Source organism: Idiotropiscis lumnitzeri, unplaced genomic scaffold (genome assembly GCF_059441095.1).
Source record: "Idiotropiscis lumnitzeri isolate Australia: NSW breed Sydney's pygmy pipehorse unplaced genomic scaffold, RoL_Ilum_1.0 HiC_scaffold_271, whole genome shotgun sequence".
Classification (NCBI taxonomy): Eukaryota; Metazoa; Chordata; class Actinopteri; order Syngnathiformes; family Syngnathidae; genus Idiotropiscis; species Idiotropiscis lumnitzeri.
In genome coordinates, this window is record NW_028283809.1 from 122,591 (window position 1) to 146,187 (window position 23,597).

At 40.1% G+C, this 23,597-nt stretch overlaps 2 protein-coding genes across 10 annotated transcripts in view; both read left to right on the forward strand.

Moving 5' to 3' along the window:
* Positions 1-12,162, forward strand: part of LOC148314546 (histone-lysine N-methyltransferase EHMT1-like) — a 31,525-nt gene extending 19,363 nt beyond the window's left edge. For 4 of the 5 annotated variants that reach the window (XM_088287647.1, XM_088287650.1, XM_088287648.1 and 1 more), the window contains exons 14-22: positions 1,372-1,526; positions 1,794-1,961; positions 2,466-2,610; positions 3,340-3,417; positions 3,529-3,644; positions 7,516-7,602; positions 7,691-7,769; positions 10,499-10,674; positions 10,836-12,162. In XM_088287647.1, the coding sequence (XP_088143773.1) occupies positions 1,372-1,526; positions 1,794-1,961; positions 2,466-2,610; positions 3,340-3,417; positions 3,529-3,644; positions 7,516-7,602; positions 7,691-7,769; positions 10,499-10,674; positions 10,836-10,950 (1,119 nt within the window). In that variant the 3' untranslated portion in view covers positions 10,951-12,162. The remainder of the gene's footprint in view (positions 1-1,371; positions 1,527-1,793; positions 1,962-2,465; positions 2,611-3,339; positions 3,418-3,528; positions 3,645-7,515; positions 7,603-7,690; positions 7,770-10,498; positions 10,675-10,835) is intronic. The other variant, XM_088287652.1, reaches the window with a different exon arrangement.
* A 1,351-nt stretch (positions 12,163-13,513) lies between these two features.
* LOC148314547 (dipeptidyl peptidase 2-like) overlaps positions 13,514-23,597 on the forward strand; it is a 31,565-nt gene continuing 21,481 nt past the window's right edge. The window contains exons 1-4 of one of the 5 annotated variants that reach the window (XM_088287645.1): positions 13,514-14,127; positions 17,021-17,210; positions 17,295-17,434; positions 22,429-22,592. In XM_088287645.1, the coding sequence (XP_088143771.1) occupies positions 17,171-17,210; positions 17,295-17,434; positions 22,429-22,592 (344 nt within the window). In that variant the 5' untranslated portion in view covers positions 13,514-14,127; positions 17,021-17,170. The other 4 variants (XM_088287642.1, XM_088287643.1, XM_088287646.1 and 1 more) reach the window with 4 other exon arrangements.

Below are 23,597 nucleotides of genomic sequence, written 5' to 3' on the forward strand. Positions count from 1 at the left end.
CAGCGTATGAATCTTCATACTGTGGGTCACTAGCTCTGAATGAGTGAGCGGGAGGCCTTTGGCCATACATGTCAGCACGAGACACACTATGCGGGAGTGTGGCTGCGTAGAATGTACTATATCCTTGATCTGGGGGTGGCTGTGAAACTTTGACTTGTGAGAAGTCCTGTATCAGGTTTCCAGACGACCCGCGTGCCTGATATTGTAGCTGTGAGTGGGCTGGATTGTCCGTTTGGCTCCTGATCGGGCGTTGATTGCCTCCGTCAAACCCACTGCGGGATGTGCCTGGATGTGGGAGGGTAGGAGGAGGATTGGACTGTAAGGCAGTCATCAGGCTCTGAAACTGTTTGCGGAGTTCAGCATTTTCTTGGCGCATCTCTTTAAGGGCGGCATTAAACTCACTGAGTGGGTTGAAATCCTGCCCCCTGGTGGTTTGCAACATAAAGTGCTGAGACCCCTGCTCGTGCTCAACATCCCCCAAATTCCCCGTGTCAAAACCTTGGCTAACCGGTGGTGATGGGGATCTACCAGTTGAGCGCTCAGTAGCTACGTGCTCCTCTGGTAATGCTCTAGTAGGAGCAGCTGGTCTTCGGAATTTACTCAGCGCACCTGGCCCACTCAAATCATAATCAGACATATAGGAAGGCACCGCTGTCAATCGTTTAGGTTTGCCGCCAGGTGCTGCTAATTCTGAGTCCTGCATCTTCAAACAGCGATTTGCCATCCGGCTCGAAGGACCATTGAAAAATATGTAATTGACTCGTGCTGGGAGGAGTATGCAAATCGATGTTGAGAGTCCGGTTAGAACTCCAATAATGAGGATATGGTCTTGTGTTTCTCGTCTTTTAATAAAGTTGCAGTCAAAGTACACATTTCTTGATGCTCTATTCGTGTGGTTCTAAAAGGGAAATAATAAACATTGAACATTGCATGTTACCAATTAGCAGTGAAACGTGGATTGTACAGACAAACGAACAGTGTTATTAATGCTGTAACTTACTTGTCTCACGCACAACTCAAAGCAGGAAAAATGTGGACTACAACTCAAACTTAGCTCGATAGACAGACTGACACGATTCTTGCCACTTCCTCCTTCCTATATACACACACGCACGCCCACGCTACGTGAGTTGGAGCACTAAACTCCGCCCTCTTAAAGGAGCCGGTGTCGCAGTCTCTGAGCAGCCTTTTCTACAGCGCACTCACAAAAGCAAAAGCCACAGGCTCTCTTTGCAGTCTTTCTGTACGTTAAGTTCACATTGAAGGGGAGCACTTTTCTGACACATCTTAAAATTATAGAATGATTTCTTTTCTTAACATGGTTATTATGGATAGACGATGTGATCGATATGAATACTGTCCTGTTCACAGGAACAGAACATCTGCCTGCATTGGGCAGCTTTATCGGGGTGTCCGAATATCACCCAGGCCTTGCTGGATATACATTGTGACCGAAATGCGGTCAATGTCCATGGCGACCTGCCAGTTCATGTGGCTGCCAGAGAAAACCATCTGGAATGTGTGATGTGAGTATCCTATTATTGCTTTATTTGGAAATTCACTGGAATTGACTCAGGTTAAACAGAAAATAAGTAGGCCTCGCTGAGTACTGTATAGGAATTTATTTATTTTGAGGAAATAGAACAACTTGTGTTCAGGTGATTACAACCAAAAGAAGCTGATCAACTTTGGAGTAGATTGATTGGAATATTTTCAAGTTGACATTTTTTGTTGGCTTTCGTATTGCAAGTGTAAAAGTTTGTGGAGTGCTTAGATTCCTGTTTAATTTGCAGGTTGTATTTGTCAAATGGAGTGAACCTGAATCAGAAGAACAGAGAAGGACAAACTGCTTTGGACTGTTGCATTAATGGTTCAAAGGTATGGGTGGCCCTTAACGCAAGCAAAAAGCTGTTTGATGCCAGCAGGAACCGGGACTCTCTTAGCGAGAAGGTGCTTATCAGGTAGGTGCGCGTAATTGAAATGATAATTTTAGTAATAAAAAAAAGAAAATCAGTTTACAGAACAAAATATGTTACTAATGACTTTCTCTTTGCTGTGGAATTGTTCCCCAAATCCTTAATTGGGTTTTTGTCACGCTCTTGTGGCCATATAGTTCGGTTCAGTATACGTTGATATTGTGTGTTGTTGTTTTGTCAGGGCTCATTCAAGGTCACAAAGACAAAGACATTCGCCAACAATTTTAATGGTCTCGGTTTTTCTTGTCGCAAAGAAATTTTGAACATGTTCAAAATTTTAGATTCACTTGCAAGTAGCTAAATTAACAAAATGATCAGATTATCAAATTATTTTGCAAATTACCTACATTACAACAATACATAGCAATTTGTATATGGACTATTGTTTGTTTGGCTGAACTTGTGGAATTTCCATTTTGGTACCGATTAAGTATGACAATTTAATGTCACTTCTTCATATGATACCTGTGTAACTTTTCCCTCTTTTAGGGACATTTCTCGGGGCTATGAGACAGTTCCCATAAACTGTGTTAATGGTGTTGACAACGAGCCATATCCTGGAAACTTTAAATACATACCAGACAACTGTGTCACTTCCCCAGTGAACATCAACAAGGACATAACTCATCTGCAGGTAGGATTCTGGCACTGAATAATGGAGAATTAATAATAAAAATGGAGAACTCATTGAACAGAACAAGAGCACGGTGTGGACATGGCACCTGTCTCAATTGGTTGGTTTGGGATGGAGAGACTGCGAGGGCAGAAGAGGGATAGAGGGAGTGAAGGAGGGAGAAAAATCTATTTCTGATGTGTTCTGGATGTCAACTTGGTAAAGTGCTCCATGCATGTTCAACCAGGAGGTGACGTAGGACAGGCTGGAGGAAGCATGTCTCTCATCTGCCCTTGAAACACCTTTGTGTCCTCGAGGAACAGGTGGCCAGAAACAGTGAAGTCAGGCCATCCCTAATTTAACCGCTTTTCCCACGACCCGCTTCTGGATAAGCGGAGGAAAATAGACATATGCAATTGCATGTAAATTCTGACACAATTCCTTTAGCCAATCCAAATTGAAAATTTTACCAAACAAAATAAGGTGTGCTTGTTACAATATTTAAAAAATTCAATTTTTGCTTTTTGATCATCTTGAATGCTATTTTGGCATGACTTTACTTTTGTATGGACATTAGTGTGTGAATATTAACACTAATTGTAATGCCACATCTTTCAGAGTTTTATAATCTTGGATGCGAGCGAAATCCCTTATTTTAAGATTTTCCCCTTGTGAGAGCGTAAACCGACAAACAAGGTCATCTTTTCATGTTCATAGTTCATGTAATAGCTCTTTAACTGTCTCATGTAGCATTGCAGTTGCACAGATGACTGCTCATCCAGTACCTGTACTTGTGGTCAGCTCAGTCTGCAATGTTGGTATGATAGTGTAAGTTTGACACTTAACAACATCTTTTCTTTAGTTTTATGGAGTGCACATGCAACATCCAACTCTAATTATGTCATCAGTAGCAATTATACTAAATTTATGTGTCCATAGGAAGGCCGTCTGTTGCTGGACTTGTGTCAGCAGGATCCTCCATTGCTCTTTGAGTGTAACCATGCCTGCTCATGTTGGAGGACCTGCAAGAATCGAGTTGTTCAAAATGGACTGAGGTGAGACAATCTTAAATGCTTTCAGACAATACGCTTATACACTTGTGGAGGGTACATTTTCGTTATTCTTTTTTGTGGTTCTAGGTTTATAATTCTCAATTCAATCCAACAGGATATCTCACTGAATATTGTATACTGTACAGGGGGTGTGAATTGCTTGCCACACCACGCTTTGAATTGATTACACATCAAATAGCTGTGATTATGTTTATTATGGATGCATATTTTTTCCAATACTTGTTTGCTTTTCTTATTGGGGTGACTGCTTACATACTTTTCGAACAACATTTGGGCTCTATTCTTTGAATAACTCGCGGTGAAGAAGATGGATAGGTCGAGAAGGGCATATGGTGTGAAAATCAGAATCAGAATCAGAAATCCCTTTATTGTCATTGTACTCAAGTGTGCAACGAGATTAGAGAGCTCCCCTCTCCAGTGCAATACAACAATAATTCAGATAAATATATAAATTAGATAAATAAGAGAATAGTTAGTGCAATGGGAAATAATACTGAATAGGGTATATAAAAACACATCACGTTGCTGTTCTGCAAGGTACGGGTGGTCGTGTGTGTGTGTGTGTGTGTGTGTGAGAGTTTAGAATGGAGATGGCTCTTGGAAAGAAACTGTTTCTCAGTCTATTGGTCCTCGATTTGATGCACCTGTAGCGCCTGCCAGAGGGCATCAGGTCGAACAGGTGTGAGTTTGGGTGGGTATTGTCTTTGACGATGTTGAGAGCCCTTCTGAGGCACCGGGCGGCGTAGATGTCCGACAGTGAGGGGAGAGGGCAGCCAATAATCCTTTGCGCTGTTTTGACTGTCCTCTGGAGCCTCACTCTGTCCGCCTCAGTGCAGCCGCTGTACCAGGTGGCGACACAGTACGTCAGCAGGCTCTCGAATATGTGTGTTCCAAACATATTATCGCTGTGGCGACCACTGAGAGGGAAAAGATGAATGACTTACTGTATTAGATTGCTTGACTGCATTATCAACTTTCTGCTAATAGCTGGTGCTAAGAGACGGTCATGAGTTTGTGCTGACAGCACTAGGAGCATTACCCATTTGCTGGAAATGTCTGTGTGGATGCCGTAACGTAGTACCTGTGGGTTTGGCCAGTGTTGGCCTATTTTTTGTGGTCAACTTATCCATCTTGTTTGACCTTTCTATCCCAGCCCTACAAAGTTCATTGTGAAACCGAATGAGGAGGCAAGCTAGGAGGCTGCCATTACCTGCCATTCCTTATCCAATACTGCCACTGAACTTTCAGCACTCAAGCTTGACAACCGTCAGACCAGTCTCTTTTCTTCACTGAGTCAGAGTTGTCAGAAGAAATAACCGAGATACGTGGGCATAAAGATTGACACCCACCTGCCCCTCTCCCCGAAGACAGTGCAACACCTGTTCTTACTGTGGAAACTGGGGCGCTCAGTTATCAGACCAGACATTTTAACAGCTGTCTCAAAATCACTCATAGAATCTGTACAAATATTTTGAATAATTTCCTGGTTCATCTTGACCTCTGTCAACGACAAGTCAAAGCTTTTCCAGATCATCAGTCGAGCAAGCTGATTAACTGGGAAAAAAATCAATCATCTATAGATGCGAGCAGTCATAAACTCACCAACAGCTCTGGCCACGTTTGGGTACTGGCACATTGAAATTGGAATTTTGAGAAATACATGAGATTAAAAAATAATGCTATGAAATATGACCTCTTTGAAAATGTCAAAATTATCAAAATTTTAGAGGAAATTAAAAATGGCCAACTTGTGCTGAGTTTGGTAGACCTTGGGGAAATTTTCAACCGGAGCTGTATCGGGTAAAAATATTTCAGGGGTGCAGCTATGTCATTTTTTTTTTTTAAATCACATAATAAATAAATAATATATTGATTATTTTTCCAGGTGTATGTGTGTGTGTGTAACACGTTTCACATTTTTTCATGAATTTTAAGACCATCAAAATAAGCTTCATTTTTGTTGAGTTGGGAAACTGTGTCACCACGGTAACAGTGTTCAACGATAAAAGGCTTTGCTGTTATTTTTCATCTTGATCATCTTTGGAGGAAAGACCCACAGTTTCAAGACATCCTGAAAAAGTCTCTAGGAGGAGTTCTTTAAAATGTGACCTCCTATAACAGAGGTATTCAATTTATTATTATTATTATTTTCATTTCCAACAGAGCGCACTTATATACTAGATATTTAGCAATGTTCCCATTAAACACCTTTGCCAGTCGAGCAAATATAAGGCGTTTTCACATTCAAGAAAATGTGGCTCTAGGAAGTTAAGTTTGCCACTTCCAGAAAAAACTGTAAAATATCTCCTGCAGAAATATATCAAGTGCTAAGCATTGAGTTAACATCTTTTACCTTTTTTTTTTTTTTTTTTAAATCAAAGAGTTATCAGCCTAAAAAAAGGAAAGCCTAATTATCCAAGGAAAACAGGTCAACATGTTCAGTACATAATCAATAAAAATGGCTGTCCTCATGAAAAACTAATTCAAAATTAGCTTTGACGCCACCTTTCCTTTTGAATATTTTTTTAACTTCTCTTAATGAGAAAAATGAGTTTGTGACTGCACTTCCAGTGACTTAAATCTGGGTTGGAAAGGAGTCAGGGCCACTGGGATTTGGTAGATTATTTCACACATTTGGGCGTTGTTATTTCCTTTAAATAATGTTTGTGCAACCGCATTTAAGCACTCCTTCACAACTTCCCCATCACTGAATGTTTTAGTTTACTTTTAGTGAGCATTCGTTTGCATGTCGCTGGGCTGTAAACGAAAATGTAAAAATCTGTTAGACTGCACTCGAAGTTCGATGTTTTTACGTGCGCTCAACTCAAACTTCAGCGGATAACTTTACACAAAAGGGCGGTGCTTTGTTTCGTAGTGGCGCTTCGCAATGTTGCGACGGTTTCGGAGCATATGATGCACACTGGTTTTGAATCGGCTGCAACCAGAGCGAAACTAAATTTCTCCGTCCATTCATTTAAAACGACACGCATCCACCTTGCTAACTTTTTAGCAAGGCATACTGTCAGCAGCACTCTCTTCCTGTCTGCTGCGTAATTGGCAGTGGATCGTAAACAAAAGATTTGATTGGCTCAAATCAGTGACGCCTTTTCCGTATTAACTAGAATTGCAGCGTCAACGTTTGCGAATGCGCCCTGAAAAAAAATCATCATACATTGGTCATGGGTCCGGTCCAAACCATCTGTTGGTCCGGATCCGGACCGCGGTCCGCCATTTGGTGATGCCTGTCCTATAATATATCTCTCATTCAAGTGAATTGAACCCAGCCAGCAATGTGTGCACCACTGAAATTTTTCACTCCAATCTTCAATATTTATAGTAAATGTTTTTTAGAGTTGAAAAGACTTGGACTGGTGGCTGTACATATAAAATCTACAATTCTTTTCAGTCATCACATTGTTAAACTTGGACACACCATTGTGCCCACGTTAGCAAGAAAAGCCTGGCGGCCCGCTTGGCCTATTAAGTCACAGTCAAGCTTTACGTCATATGTAACTATGGCATCCTAGTTGCGATGACAAGACATCAACAAATATGGTCATGCTGTACCACCCCAAAAAAGTGTGCGACCAAAAATGTGTTACCAGTGCTAAAGTTGGTGTATAGAGCCCTGCTGGGTTCACAAAGCATGGTTAGATGCCCAATTTTAATTTTATGTTAAGTGAGATTTTTATTTTTATTCTTTTGTGAGAGTTATACCTGTTGGATATCTAATAGAATCCCTCATAGGATGTGGAATGATACTAAGAATCCCTTTCAGGGGTTTTTGCATGTGACCTCTCTCTAATAATATTCAAAATTGTTTTCTTATAATTATGCAACTTTTTGTATCTAGAGTCCGACTTCAGCTCTTCAAAACAGAGAAAATGGGCTGGGGAGTGAGAGTCATGCAGGATGTCACTCCGGGGACGTTCATTTGCGAGTGAGTAAAATGTCTCTAAATTAAAACAATGATACAACAGTACTTATTTTTGAATGTGTATACATGTTTCCCTTTCCACGTTTTGCAGGTATGTTGGTGAGATCATAACTGACACAGAAGCTAACACAAGAGAGCATGATTCTTTTCTCTTTACACTTAACGATAAGGTGGGTTGACAGTGGTTCCACTTCCTACTACACACTTCCCTGGGGAAGACCAAATGCAAATACTGTATGTTATTGCTTTAAATCAGGCATAGGCACCTTGCGGTCAGTGGCCTAACAATCGGGCCACAGTGTTGTTGTCTGAGGCAGTGGAAGTGGGAGCGCCTCTTTCTTGTTGTTTCACTTAGGGCCACAGCAATTTGGACCAGCTGGAGATTCTTTTGACACTTGCTGCAGCAACCTGCTAGGAGGTTGTTGTAATATTCCAGCCTACAGGTCACAAAAACATACACCAGTTTTTCAGTTTTGTTTTTCAAAGTATAACTTTTGATTGGTAAGGTCCTCCGACTTAGACATCTCCTGGTCAGTGGACTTGCTAAAGAATGGGCATATTCTCCTGTTTTTGCTGAAGACAATCTTTACGCACCTTTCAAGGTGTGGCGATTCTCCCCTCTAGGTCTCGCACACACCCACCAGTGTGAACACTTATTTAACAGGCTACTTGTATTATGTATTTCATCAAAAAAGTAATTTAATCAGAGAAGACTGCTCATGACTGTGAATGTATATTTAGTGCAAGATCTCAAAAACGAGAAAGACAGCTATTGTTTAAGTGTTGTCTGTCGAATGCGGCACTTCCATCGATTTCACAATTGGCAAATGTCAAATTAAAACGTATGATACCAAATCTGACTCACCTTTGGCACCATAAGAATACCTGCAGTTGTTGTAAACTGCACACTTTCATAGAAACTCCAAGCCTCCAACCAGCACGAGTCAGCAGCGGCTGGATACACTGCCGAGGACGGAAGCAGTTAATTGAATCAAAAGGTGCAATATGAGGTTTCACCTTCAAGAGGCGCTAGTCCTTACTACAGCCCCCTGGGTGCTTTAAAGCAGGACAAGATCCAAGATAGTCCGTTTTCCACTAACAAGCTCAGTTTATATATTTTTTAGTGCTGTCAAGTGATTAATTTTTTTTAACTAATTAATCACCAAAAATTCCATGATTAATCGCGATGAATCACATTTTTCAACTACTATTTTTTGCAAAGCTTGTAACAGATATTTACTTGCATAATATCTTGGAACTGATGCAAAATCACCAAATATGAAGTATATTTAATTCAAATACTGTTCTAATAGCTTTCTTTATAGGCATTTTTCTTCGAAACATTTCTCAAAACTGCCCACAAGCGCCCCACTCCAGCAGTGTTGGTTTGCAAGGCCCAGTGGAAACTTAAACACAGAGTTTTGTTCTGAGACGTGCTGAAGACAGCTATTATGGCACAATATTTGAAAAGTATGCAAATTAGTTTTAAGTAAATCAAACTGAGTTAACTGACTTAAAATATTTAAAGATAAAGATAAAGATGTCCTTTATTAGTCCCACAATGGGGAAATTTGAGGTGTTACAGCAGCAAAGATATAGATCACAACGGAATTAAAATATTTTGGAGTAATCACCTTAGTTAATGCTTTAATTTTGACAGCCCTAATATTTTGTGAGCAGGAAACTGAAATTAGTTATCATTATCTTTTTTATCTATGAATTTTGGAGAAATTATGAAATAAGGGGCGACTTTAAAAACGCCTACTTTTAATAGAGGAATATGGCTACCCTGCCCTCTGCTCTCCCCATATTTCGCTTGGAGTCACTGAAGGTACAGATTACAAACTACTCATTGTAAGTCATTGTACTTTCATAACATCCAGAAAACTGTGATCAATTGACACCGGAATTCATGTGGACATCCCTACCTATGACCACTTCAACATATCAAAAGGAGTAACCTCTCCGTCGCTGATTTATATGAGAATGAGGAACTGTGGAAGTGAGCCGAGGTATATAGATTATGCTGTTAGGACGGCTCACTGCTTCTTTGTTGATCACAGTGGGGACGCACGGCTTAAAAGCACCAGTCGACTGGTCTCTGTTTTAGACAACACAACTGACAATTTAAGCAATATTTTGTTTTGTTTTTTTTACAATTTGAGCAATATTACCTTGCTTGCCTCTGTGCTGTGATGCAGACAGCTGAAACCGGAAAAAAAATACCAATCCAAGCTTCAAAAGGGGGGTGTGCCAATTTGTCGTAAATCTCATGGCAAAAAAAAATTAAATCAGTACAGAGTGTGTTGGGGGGGGGCACTTTAGTACTGATGTCATTTTTACATACAAACTTATTATATAAGTGCCAATGTTAACATCAATGAAGCGTCCCTATACGTCTGTGGGAGAATATTTCATGAACGTGCATAAGTGACACATTTGAGTCAGTGGGAGAATCTGCGTAGCCAAGAAAGTGTGCAATGGCGGGCTTTTTTTAACTTAAGTACATGGTAGAATATGATCCATAATGATAAACTCACACTACATTGCCCCTTAATGTTAAGTATGTATAATGGTCTTTGTGAGGATAAGCAGTACAGAGAATGGATGGATGATTAAATTCAGTCCTATTAGAATTGTTTACAACCTGTTCCACTTCAATTTGATTTCGCTCTAAGCTTTGACTTGGCTAGTCCAAAACCTTTTTTTTCTTTTTTCTCACTTTGTGGGCGGCTGGGCTGGCGGACATCCCTGTGGTGACATTTACAGAGCAAACCAATCTGATTCTTTAATTTGATTAGCTTTTAACAGTTTTACTGTGTTCTCTTATCATGTAAATAACACAGACAAACTTTGATATCAAGTTTTTTTTTCTTTCTTTCTTTGTCATCCTGTTCAGGTAGATGACATACATTGCATTGACGCAAGACTTTTTGGTAACATTGGCCGCTTCATTAACCATCTGTGTGAGCCCAACCTATTGGCCGTGAAGGTATTCACCATGCATCAGGATTCGCGGTTCCCGAGGATTGCTTTCTTCTCCAGCAGAACCATTAAAGCTGGTGACCAGATCGGGTCAGTGATATAACAGTCTTTTGAGAACTGGTACCGTGTACATTCTTGAAACAGTACTGAAATAAACAATGTAAAATCTTTGTAATGAATTTTGTGTGGCTTGCTTTTAAAACGGTTAAATTTAACAGATCATCACATTTTTCATGACCTCTCTTTATCAGGTTTGACTACGGTGATCACTACTGGATGGTGAAGAGTAAATACTTGAGCTGCGAGTGTGGTTCACCCAAGTGTCGCTATTATTTTGGAAGATCGACATCGATGACCACATCGTAGAATAGCTGGAGTTTCTCTTCCGCTCTCTTTCTGTATATATGATGCGTACATGTTTGGCATATTGCTGGCAGGATGGCCGAGTGGTCTAAGGCGCCGCGTTCAGGACCCAGTCTCCCCAGGAGGCCTGGGTTCGAATCTCGAATTTCCCCATTGTGGGACTAATAAAGGGCAAAATTAAATTAATTAATTAATTAAATTAATTAATTAATTTGGGCCCAAACTGCCTGTTAAAAGTAATTTTCATACTTTTTCACAAATATATACTGTTGGTCTGCCCACACATGTACATTTTAATTTTACAAATTATTGAGTAGTGTATTAATGGCTTGCTCTTTTTGACTATGCAATGTTAATGTTCCAACAAATGTTTTATTTGGTTTTATGAAAAGTGATAATTTTGGACGTGCTAGGATTCAGCCAAGTGTCAGCGATCGTAATTTTTTTTTCACGTTTTTGTGTATATTTATCTTTTCTGTATAGTTAGACACATGAATTGTCTTACAAACATGCATAGAGTTACAGTATATCTGCAATGTGACACTGTGCATCTTAAAAGTATTCACTTGACTTGTCTTTTTTTTTTAATTTTTTATTTTTGCCAGTTTATTAAAAATAAAACAATAAGAAGTCACATGTACATAAGTATTCACAGCGTTTGCCACAAAGTACAAAATTGAGCCTAGGTGCATCATGTTTCCATTGATCATTCTTGAGAGGTTCCTACAGTTGAATTGAAGTCTGTCTGTGCTAAATTCTGTTGATTGGACATGTTTTGGAAAGGCTCACACCTCTCCCAATAAGATCCTACAGGTGGCAGTGCATGTCAGAGCAGAAACCAAGCATGAAGTCAAAGGAATTGTCTTGAGCCAAAAATCTGGGGAGTGGTACAGGCACAGTTCACTGGTTTTCTGAAGCTGTGCCATGATTGGTTAGAGTTAGCTTACACCAGTGCTTCTCAATTATATCCTGTCACCCCCCCCCTACCAAGAAGAAAACAATTCGCGCCCCACCCTCCACCATTTTTTTTTACATTTCATACAAATGTACATGTTCTTTGCATATTAATGTTACATTGTCAATAAAATATCCCTTAAAAAATATCATTTTGAGGATCTCGAAACTCAGTCCTGTTGTGCAAATATTGATGAGATGATAAATATTCAAAGTCGGGCCTGTGGGGAGATCTGTCTTAAAATTATTCACACAAATGGGTTCACATGTGTGTCTTTGTCTTTCTTCTCTTTGATCTTGTTCTTCTTTTGGAAGCAGATATTAAAAATGGAAAAAATGACCAATTACTTCATTTTCATTTTAAATTAGAAACAACAAAATTTAAATACTTTCTAGTTTGTCTGGAACGACTAGGGAATTCAATATTTTTTTATTTTAAAACGAAAATAGCATATACACGAGACACGAATCAAAATGCGGCTTGTATATTACTTCTGGATTCCCAGAAGTTATCGTCAGCATTTCTCCTACTGACCAGGAGACGGCGATATATACAGTAATGCTCCAACTCTATGGAAGACTGAAAGTGCCAAAATTCCATCCATCTATCCATGATCTGGACCTCACCACGGTCGCGGGGGGGGGGGTGCTGAAGCCTATCCCAGTCATCTTCGGGAAGGAGGCAGGGTACACCATGAACTGGTTGCCAGCCAATCGCAGGGCACACGTAGACAAAAAAAACATCCGCGCTCACACTCATACCTAGGGGCAATTTAAAGTGTCCAATCGACTTACCACGCATGCTTTTTGGAATGTGGGAGGAAACCGGAGTACCCGGAGGAAACCCACGCAGGCATGGGGAGAACATGCAAACTCCACACAGGAAGGCCAGAGCCATAATCGAACCCACGACCGCAGCATGCTAACCAGTCAGGCCAACGTGCCGCCCAGTGCCAAAATTAAATGAATAAATTCCACATGGTATGGTTGATTAAAATTGTCATTGCTAATTAATTGTTCATTCATTAAACATGGAATTAAATTAAATAATAAAAGTGGGGGGCACGGTGGCCCGACTGCTTCGCATGATGGTCTCACAGTGAGAGACCGGCATCCTGTGTGGAGTTTGCATGTTCTCCCCGTGTTGCGTGGGTTTCCTCCGGGTACTCCGGTTTCCTCCCACATTCCAAAAACATGCATGTCAGGCGGATTGGACACTCTAAATTGCCCCTAGGTATGAGTGTGAGCACGGATGGTTGTTTGTCTCTGTTTGCCCTGCAATTGGCTGGCAACCAGTTCCTAGTTCAGAGTGTACCCTGCCTACTTCTCGAAGATAGCTGGGATAGGCTCCAGCACCCCCCCCTCCCGCGACCCTTGTGGGGAGAAGCGGTACAGAAGATGGATGAATAAAAGTGTCATTTTTTTATTCCTAATTAAATGTGGAATTAAACAAATCAATGTCATTTTTTAAATTATTAATGATTAAGAAATTCCCTTCTGTGACGTAGACCTTGAAACCGGAAAAAAAAAATCAGCCGAGCGCCCAAAGGGGGCGTGCCAATTTGTCGTAAATCTCATCGCAAAAGATTCTCAAATCACTCGTCTTTATTTGGGGGAGACATTTTAGTACAGATCTCATTATTACATTATTATATAAGTGCCCAGGTTAACGACAGCGAAGCGTCCCCTCTAACACGATCACGTGACTGTCACACTAACTCGATCGCAGCAAAAAGGGAGAAAACACTGCAGTTAATGCGTGTTTACAATTTGATTCGGTGTTCTAAGGAATAAAGTAAAAGTGATGAGAATAGGCTGCCTGATCGTCACAAAAGGAAAGAAACAATGCCGTTACGAACCGCTTTTAACGCGCATTTTACAAGTTGGTCTGTGAGTGTATTTGCTTTTGTTTTTAAAATCTACCACCACTTCCTACAGGCTATTATTTGGAATTCTACCCCACCACTTCCTGTCTGACAGTGCCCGTTTTCTCTCGGTGTACCATCTCCTTCCTGATTACTTTGGAGTTATACATTATGTTTATATGGTAAACGACACGCACAACGTTCAATAAGACAGTCAACTGTCATGTGACATGCACAGTAGACATAGACAGCGTGCATGAAGAGAGCGCCAGTCGCTAACATGAAGTCCTTTCTCGGAGCGCTCATGTTGACGTTGTTAACTGCAGAGCTTCTTCAAGCGAAGTCACACAACAATCTCAAGGTAATATCAGTTTCACATTCGTTTTTATTCCACTTTTTGCTCCGGTGTAGCGATTTATTTGATCGTCTCTGCTTACTGGCCGCCGTATTACCAACTCATAGGCCTTGGGGGGCTAAACATCAAATCTAGCCCCCCTCCGCAACCACAAGCGAGATGATCTACTAATTTTTCAACATTGACATGTTTATGTTTTTCATGAATTTGAACAAATATCAAAGTTTCACACGGTCCTTTTTTTCGAAAGCAATAGTACATTTTAATGACCTTCATGAATGCAAAATATATTTTAATAGTATTGCACTGATTTAACAAACAACTACACTTAACAAAATCAGCATACAGTGCCCTCTTGCAGCTACAAAATTTGCTCTGATCAAAATGGCAACTTTGGGTTGTGAAAAATCGGCACTTTTTTCAGTGGCATTTCAACCTAAAGTTACTTTATAAGGCTTCCAAGTTTTTGGCCTTATATTTACCACATGAAGTAAATTGTAGCGTTTTTTTTATATATTCAATAAATTATACTGATTACCATTGAGAAAATTGGATAAGCAGTTTTATGTTATAAAATGAATACCAGATAAGGCAGAAATAATGACGTTCTTCCACAATGCAATTACTATGCAGTGTTTGTTGCACATTACGTTGCACATCTGTGTGCCACTGACTGATCCACCAGTTTACTGAAAAAGAATAAATAACAGCATACAATATTTTGAACAAAGTGCGAAAGAGCTGCGATACTTCTCAAACTGTCATGTGTAATTACTGTTTTCATACTGTAGATTAACGATGTTCCTGCACTTTTGACTTTCCTGTATATACTCTATATAGTTTTTCACAGTTAATTGGGATATGAACTAGGGCTGGGCGATAAACCGAAAACTTACCGTTACCGAAATGTATTAGAATGACCGACATCATTTTGCCCATGTCGGTAAATTCGGTGTCTAAAAAAAAAGAAAAAGAAAAGTCTTTTCTGTCTGCGGCGATGTTCCTGCCTCTTTAAGACGGCTCCAGCGCATGTAGTCACGTGACTCATGCGCTGTAGAAGAATGTAAACAGAAGACGCGTTCGTTGCTGGCGATTCAAATCCTGAAGCGGTTGACACGGCTGCAGACGAAGTAACGTTAGTTGAAATTGTTCCTGTCGTGCTTGTCCCGAAAAGATATTGGACATCTGTCGTTTGGAAATGTTTTGGGTTCCATGAACATGAACTACAAAGTGCGTCGTAAGCACCTGAAACAGCGCGTCAACCTTTTCTTTTTCAACACCCACAACACAACTATGCTGTTGACTTGGAGCTTGTGCTAAAAGTTCAAAGTGAGAAGCAAGGTTGGGCAAGTGACAACAGCCCACTAACGGAGGCGACATCATACGAGAATACGTCTCAGTGGTGGACGCGATAGCCTAGCACATAGCTAAAGATAGAGCTCCTCTCGTTACAGTGGAGCGCACAAGATTTAAACGCCTCATGAACGTAGCCGACAAGAGGTACGAAAATATTTGCCGCAAACAGCACTTCCCGATATGGACAACATCGGGACGGGAGCTTAGACATGTCAAGCATTTTGCATCCGCATCCGACTTGTGGTCGAGTCGCAACATGGATCCCTGTTTGAGCCTGAATGTGCAGTACATAGACGACAAGTGGCGACTGCGCACCGGAGTACTCGAGACGGCATTTTCCTGATGAAGCACACTTGTTTATTTGGCATTGGCATTTCATTGACATTTTTTCATTTTATTGAGCATTTTGTTTACAGGCGACTAGCACCTTTGCACATGGCATTATTTATATTGTTTACAAGATATCAAATCTAGGCCTTTGCAAATGGCATTACAGCACCTCGGCACAATATATTTACATAAAAAGATTTTGTGAGAGGTACCCTTTTTCTCCTGTTCTTTGTGACATTGTTCAAGTCATGCAAAGCATGCTATTTTGAATGTTTATTCAAATGATTTTTGTACTTCTATTTTTCATTGAAAGTAATGTGTACCAGTTGGTCAATGAAAAAAAGCAGTTAATATGCATTTCCTGCATTTATTTTGATTTTGGTCCTCAGGGGGAATTTATTGTGCATTTATCGTTACCGAGGTAAAATTGCCCAATTTATTGCAATATTGATTTTAGGTCATATCGCCCAGCCCTACTAGGAACCTACCGCGAAAAGTGAAAAAACCCGAAATACAGGTTTACATTTTTATTTAATTTTTTTTTTAATTGGATTTACGGATCTATTACACTGTTGCAATCGTGCAGGTGACCACCGAGGGAGCCTCGCTACGACTGTCATTCAAGTGAATGACATCAGTGTGCGCACTGGTGATTTTATTTATTTATTTATTTTTACCGTAAAATTTAATATGTATTTCAATAAAAAAATACTTAAAAAAAGAAAAAAAAAGTATTGTGACTATATGGAATGGACTGCTTGTCTATGAGTGCTAATATCAGAGATGTTGGATGTTGATCGATAAAATCGAATACCGTTTTTTTTTTTGTATCTGATATAAATATTGGATTGGGACACTCCTGCTAATAACTATCTTAAAGTAAATTTTTATCCTAAATCAGCTTACCTTAACCAGAATCCCATGGTGCATTCTAGCCAAAGGTACAATACTGGTGGATTAATGCTCTTTTAAACCTTTATTGTTTTGTGCAAATCGAAAGTTTCTGTCATTGCTTCTATGGTTGCTGCTGTTTCTTCTTCGTCGTCTCAACATACAGAGAAGCAGGACTGTAGCCAGAAGTAATCGTCGCTTAACTTTCGCTTTACACAATAACATCAACAATGTGTTTTGGATAAAATGCAATGTAGGATTCTGGCTAAGGTAAACTCTTTTATGACTCAAACTTGAACAAACACTAACATTTTATTTGCAGATGTTTCGTCATACTTGTGCCAAGCTTGCTGGGTGAGGCTGCCATGAATGTATTGTTTTTTGTTAGAATGGAATACATGGATCCCAGACACAAACCTTTTTCAAAGAAAAATACTTCACCCAGAGCGTCGACCACTTCAACTTTAATGCGATGGGAAATGGGACATTCCTCCAGCGATACCTGATCACTGGTGACTTTTGACCAATGACATTTTTTACTTTTCAAACAAACAAGAATAATTTGACCTTGATTTCTGTCTTGCTTCCCTCTGCAGATAAATACTGGAATACTGGATATGGTCCAATTTTCTTCTACACCGGCAATGAGGGGGACATCTGGGAATTTGCCCTTAACTCTGGATTTCTTACCGAATTGGCTGCTCAGCAGGAAGCCTTGGTCATATTTGCTGAACATGTAAGAAATAGCACATCATTTGTCTTTGTGTGGCAAAAGATAAACCAGCCAACCAACCTAACTCATATACCTCATCAATGTATGACACAGGCATTTGGTAGATATTACCAATTTTAGACGGAAAATCTTGTCCAGATTATACACCCTGAAGGCCTCTACACACCAATCCGCCGTCGGCTGTGGCAAAGTTCGAACACGCCATCTGTTTGGTTTAGCCTGCAATGACGTCTGGGGGAGGGGTGTGTTTGGCCAATTCAATATGAGCATTGTGATTGACTGTTCAGCGAATCAGTGCACCGGATAAGAACAGGAAGTGACAAAAGCGGAAAACTTAATTTAAGTAATTTCTCAAGAACTAAACTACCGTAATTTTACGGGCAAAAGACACGCTTTGTCAAAGGGCAGGCGCAGTACCAGTTGAGGGTGCTATTTCTGTATTTAATACTTAGACTGGGCTCACCGCACTACGCAGCACGTGCTGGCATGCCAGCGAGCGCATGCTAGCGCTCATGCTAGCTCACACACACTAATGTCTGTTATTAGCAGCACTCAGACCAATCAGGGATGTTGTGACAACACATCTAATTGGCTACGGCAGGGGAGGGATGTCACTGTCCTTAGAGTCATGGTTTCAAATCAAAACCATAAATATCTCTGAACAGCATACAAGCAAATAATGAAACAAAGAAATAAAATTAACACAAAATATGCTTATCTCATGCCATTCCTATCACCAAAAGAAATAAAAATAACACAAAAACAGTACTGAGGCATTCTGGGGGATTATCACGCTGAGGCATTCTGGGAGATTATCAGATTTATCAGGTTATAAAGATGTGAGTGGTGTGCTTTGCAGTGTTGTTTTTTTAATTAATTAATTTATTTATTTGCAGTCTGTTGTCTAAACCTGTGATGTTTCTTGCTTGCAATAACATGAATGATAAGACAGACTACGACATTGTGGACAGCTGCCCTTTTGTCTAGCTTTCTCTTGCACCATCACCGAAAAGACATTCACATAATGTATTTGTCACACTCAATTTGTAGCCTAGATCTCTCAGACTTTGAACAGCAGGGTGTGCTAACATGCACTCTGCAGTCCCCAAAAGAACATGCTCACTAGTTGAGAGAGTTGTCCAGCATATAAAATAGGCGTGTCGCACGATAAGGTGCCTCATTTGTTATGGGGTAAATTTGAGACTTTAAAGTGTGCTTTATGGCCGTGAAAATACGGTAAACTTTGATCATTTTCACATGTCCTAAATATAAGGTCATGATGGCTGGCTGGACTGTAGAGTGCAAAGACAAAGTAACAATTCTCATGGATACCTGGTCTTAGCAACAGAGTCCTAAAGTTACAGCACATTTTACCCACAAACACTTTCAATGCAAACCTCCAGAGCTGGGCACGTGACCCTTTTTTGCCCCCACTCTGCGGCTGCGACCTAGTTACTCGTAAAAATTGTCTAAAATTGGAAAGCTGGAGGTTCCGCCCAACTCTGCAGAAGACATAAAGAAGACATGTTTGATCGAGGGGCGGCACAATGACCTCACAATACGGAGGTTGTGGGTTCGATTCTGGCTCCGGCCTTCCTGTGTGGAGTTTGCATGTTCTCCCCGTGCCTGCGTGGGTTTCCTCCGGGTACTCCGGTTTCCTCCCACATTCCAAAAACATGCATGGCAGGTTGATTTGACACTCTAAATTGCCCCTAGGTATGAGTGTGAGTATGGACGGTTGTTTATGTGTGCCCTGCGATTGGCTGGACACCAATTCAGGGTGTACCCTGACCACTGTCCGAAGACAGCTGGGATAGGCTCCAGCGATCCCCGCGACCCTAGTGAGGAGAAGCGGTACAGATAATGGATGGATGGATGTTTGAGTTTGTTGGAGTTTGTACTTATGCTACTGTATTAGAACGAGTCTACTACAAGTCTACATTTTTAATTTATTTATGTTGCTTTAAGTGAAATAATGCCAAATAAAATGTTTTGGTTCTCGGCATATTTTGGAGCAATGTGCATTGTTTCCACTGTTACCACTTTTACCTGTTTATCATACATAATCCTTAGTAGTCGATCAAAAAGTCTTTGCTATTGAGAGGAAACCTTGTATGCCTATATAACTAAAACGGACTTTTCGTCGACTAAATTTACGTAAACTAAACAAACTTTTCTTGGGGAGTTTCCGTCGACTAAAACTATACTAAAACCTTTTTGCGTTTTCGTCGACTAAAAGTACCATATTTTCATGGCCAAAAGGCACACCCAAAAGGGCGCAGCGTCAGTTGTGGGTGCTATTTCTGTAATTAACTAATTCACTCGGCGTACCGAACCACTAGTTTTGCGAATCAACAATTTCATTTGAGGAGCAACCTAACTTCGGGGATTTTTTATTTTTTTTTGCAGGTTAATCTGAGGAAACTGAAGCAAAGGGTTTTATTAAACAATGAAAAATATGACACCATAAAAAATGATTTCTTTTTCTTTTTTAATATAGCTTTAATTTCTTAAATTCAGATTGTGTATAACAGACAACAGTATCGAAAACGTTTTCTTGTCTAGAAGCCATGCAAAGTTGATTAAAAATAGCTCTGCTGTAACATCCATCCATCCATTATCTGAGCCCCTTTTCCTCACAAGGGGAGCGGGCATGCTGGAGGCTATCCCAGCTGTCTTCGGGCTGTAGGCGAGGTACACCCTGAACTGGTTGCCATCAAATTGCAGTCTACTGTAATGTGTCCAGCTGACTACAGGCGAAAAGCGTACTATACCCGGGTGGACATAGCAGTTAAGCCGCTAACAAGCACCCTCCGCAGACACGCACTGGACGAAACGGCACGTAGCTCCAGCACACGAGAGTTCTGTCGCAAGGGAGGCTGGTGTGCGTAGTACATTTTAAAATAAAACAAATTGGAATTCAGTCCTTTTCCCTTTTTTATTTCCATTAGTAAATAGTAAAAAAAAAAAAAAAAAATGACTAAAAAATAATATTAATAATTAATTATCGACCGATTTAACAAACATGCGTCACGATATAGTTTTCAGCCATATCACCCAGCCCTACTCTTGTCACGATCCGTTTGTTGTTGTTGCAGCTGAGTGGGCGTGTTCCGACGGCGCTCGTTCCTGTCGTGTGTGACCCGGCCGCGAGCGAGACGCGCTCATGAGCCACGCAGCTGCGACGAATGAAGACTCTGATTACTGACTATTTAAGCCACCGTAGCGGACATGTCCGCGTCGGATTATTATCCCACGTTGCTCATGCTCATGTACCTTGCTCTAGTTCTTGCCTCGATTTACTCCGTGTATAGTCTTTGCGTGTTTTGTGTTGTTCTTTATTTCCAGCTATTTTTCGGCTCGCTTTTTGTTCTTGTGCTCGCTTTTGGATTTATCTTATCCCTTTTGTGGTAAACCATTGTTCGTTTTCGGTTTCCTTGCTTTGCAAGCGCTTTCTGTTATTTCGTTATTGCTTTCCTGGTGTGACTGTGTCCACCAGCGTTTTTCGTTTCCGTCAATTCCGACGGCTGTAGTTATAGATCCTCCTAATATTATACGAAATTGATAAGAGAATATTCCCTATAGTGATTCTTTGATTGTTGCCTGACGGTCACAATAAATACTTTGATCAACAACATTTCTCGTGTCAGCACATTAAGAATCCACTTTCCCCAAGGCTGGAAAGCGGTCCTGACAACTCTCCTCTGTGAGCTCTCACTGCAAACTTGGCTCATGCAGTCAGTGACTAATTGACAATCAGTTAATTGACAATCATGTGCGGGCTCTTTCAAGTAAACATTTGTGAACTTGAGGTTCTCAATACACATCACTACTTTGAGTCTCAGTTTTGCTATTCAATATGTACTAATGAGGTGCAAAATATTAATTCTGACTCGAAAACGGCAATATGAAACCGCTTTCCAGCCTTGTAGTTCATGTCTGTATCAGTAATGTGAAATTAGGTGCTTGTTTGTCATGCTTTTTTCACCAGTTAACTATTTTTATTAGTATGATTTTTTTTCTTTTACAGATCTACATTATGGGCACATGTTGAAAAACTGTATTGTCATGTTCAAGTACAGGGGTAGGGAACTCCGGTTCCTGGAGAGAAATATCCTGCCTGTTTTAGAATTCTCCCTACTCCAAAATCACCTGATTCAAACGATCAGCCGCACATCAACATCCTCTGTAGAAAGAAGCCTGAAATGACTCTGATTATTTGAATCCGATGTGTTTGGAGTAGGGAGAGGTCTTAAACAATCAGGATATGGCTCTCCAGGAACCGAGTTCCCGAGCCCTGTTCTAGTAGATCTGCCTCAGAACATTCAGTTATGTCGTGTAGTGCATGCTGTGTCAGTAATGCATGTGACGTGCTTGAAAATAAAAACTGCTGTAACTTGTAACTTTGATTGGTCTGTTATTGCCAAATTTCTTTTTTGAGAAGTTGTGTAATTGGGCTTCCCCTAAAATTAAAAACGAGTATTGCTCTTCTGCTGGGATTTTATACAAATTATGGTGGAAACCAATATTTGAACTCATGAGTAATTAGATATATTTTTAACATAGCTGTAAAATCTTTAGAAAAGGCTTCATAATTTTCCTTCATTTGAAATTATTTTTCTGAAGGAAAATTCTTGAAGATTATCTTGTTGGGGAAAAAATCCTCAAACTTTCTTAAAAATATTTTTTTTGCAGTGTATAATTTAGCCTGTCAGGATAATCTTTTGGAGACATCTGACAATCAGGTCTTTGTTGTCATTAGGCATGGTTATCAGCTTTATGCTGTCAAACTATCATTGGGGTGCATACCCTATAGAAAAAAATCATTTATTAGCATCCGAAAGAATGATCTTTTCATAGCCTTATCAGCTTTTGCTTCTCCCTCTGCTCTGCTTTAACCATGTCTCTAGAAGGACTGAATTCTCCTGTCCAGCCATGTCTTGACACATGTCACCTAACCTAGCTTGAATGTCTTGTGCTTGCTCTCCCTCTCACAGAGGTACTATGGCAAGTCTCTCCCTTTTGGCAATGACTCCTTCAACATCCCTCAGATTGGCCTGTTGACAGTGGAACAGGCAATTGCAGACTATGCTGTCATGATCAGTGTGTTGAAACATGAGCTGTCAGCCACAAAATGCCCAGTCCTCGTTTTTGGTGGAAGGTAAGATTCCCCTGAAATCCATCCTCATCGAGCTTCCGAAAGGTTGTTGTATATATTAAATTCTCTTGATTTTAGATCACATCTTTTAATTAATTACTTTAAGAATTCAACTATGGGCTGAATGAAATACATGCCACCACAAAGTGAATGAGGATCTTTAATATTTGAATTGGAATTGCTAAATTCGAATAATTGCCTTAAAAATAAATTTGAGTTATATAAGTTGAATTCTTATTTCATTTGAATCATAGCATTGAAAAACTGAACCTGAATTGTAAAATTTGAATTCCTTAGTTTGGAACTGAAGTCCAATAAACTTGAAACTGTATGTCAAATTATAAAATGTATTTCAGTTTCCCTGAAACTACTCAAATTACCACTGTATATGGTTTCACTTTTCATTCTTTCAAACCAAGTGCAGTTCTTACGATTAAGTTTCAAATGAGCTATGACAGACATCCATATCCTTTCGGAGGAGCAATCGCGGAAACACAGATCTCCTCTTTGGCCAATCAGCACCTATGTTTTTGAGCATGTGACACAGTGGCTCTCTGGGAAGTCGAATCACCTTAGCAGCTTTTTAATCTATATAGAATCTTTCCTCAACGTTTGTGGCCTAAAGTCATAGGGTCAGGAATAAAAAGATGCTTCAAGTATAGGAGTAGTCAGTTGTAGTCAATTGTCTCCTATTCCGCCTGCCAACAACCCCCCCAATTCAGTTGTTGTTGTCATGCCTGAATTGAAGTCTATGCTCTCGGCATTACTGACGCCTATGGTGAAAAACAATGCCGAGCAGTGACATGCAATGATATTCTGCCTACACTAAAAATACTGTTTGCGTTTCACCAAGATTGTGAGATTTTAATTTAACTTTGTTATAGTTTACAGTGGAGTCAACCATGAATTGGATATCTATGCTTAGCATGACAAACAATTCCCAACATAATGTCCTGTGCCAGTAGAAATGATTCACTAAAGTGCTTTTACAGTTAGTTTTCTTCAGAA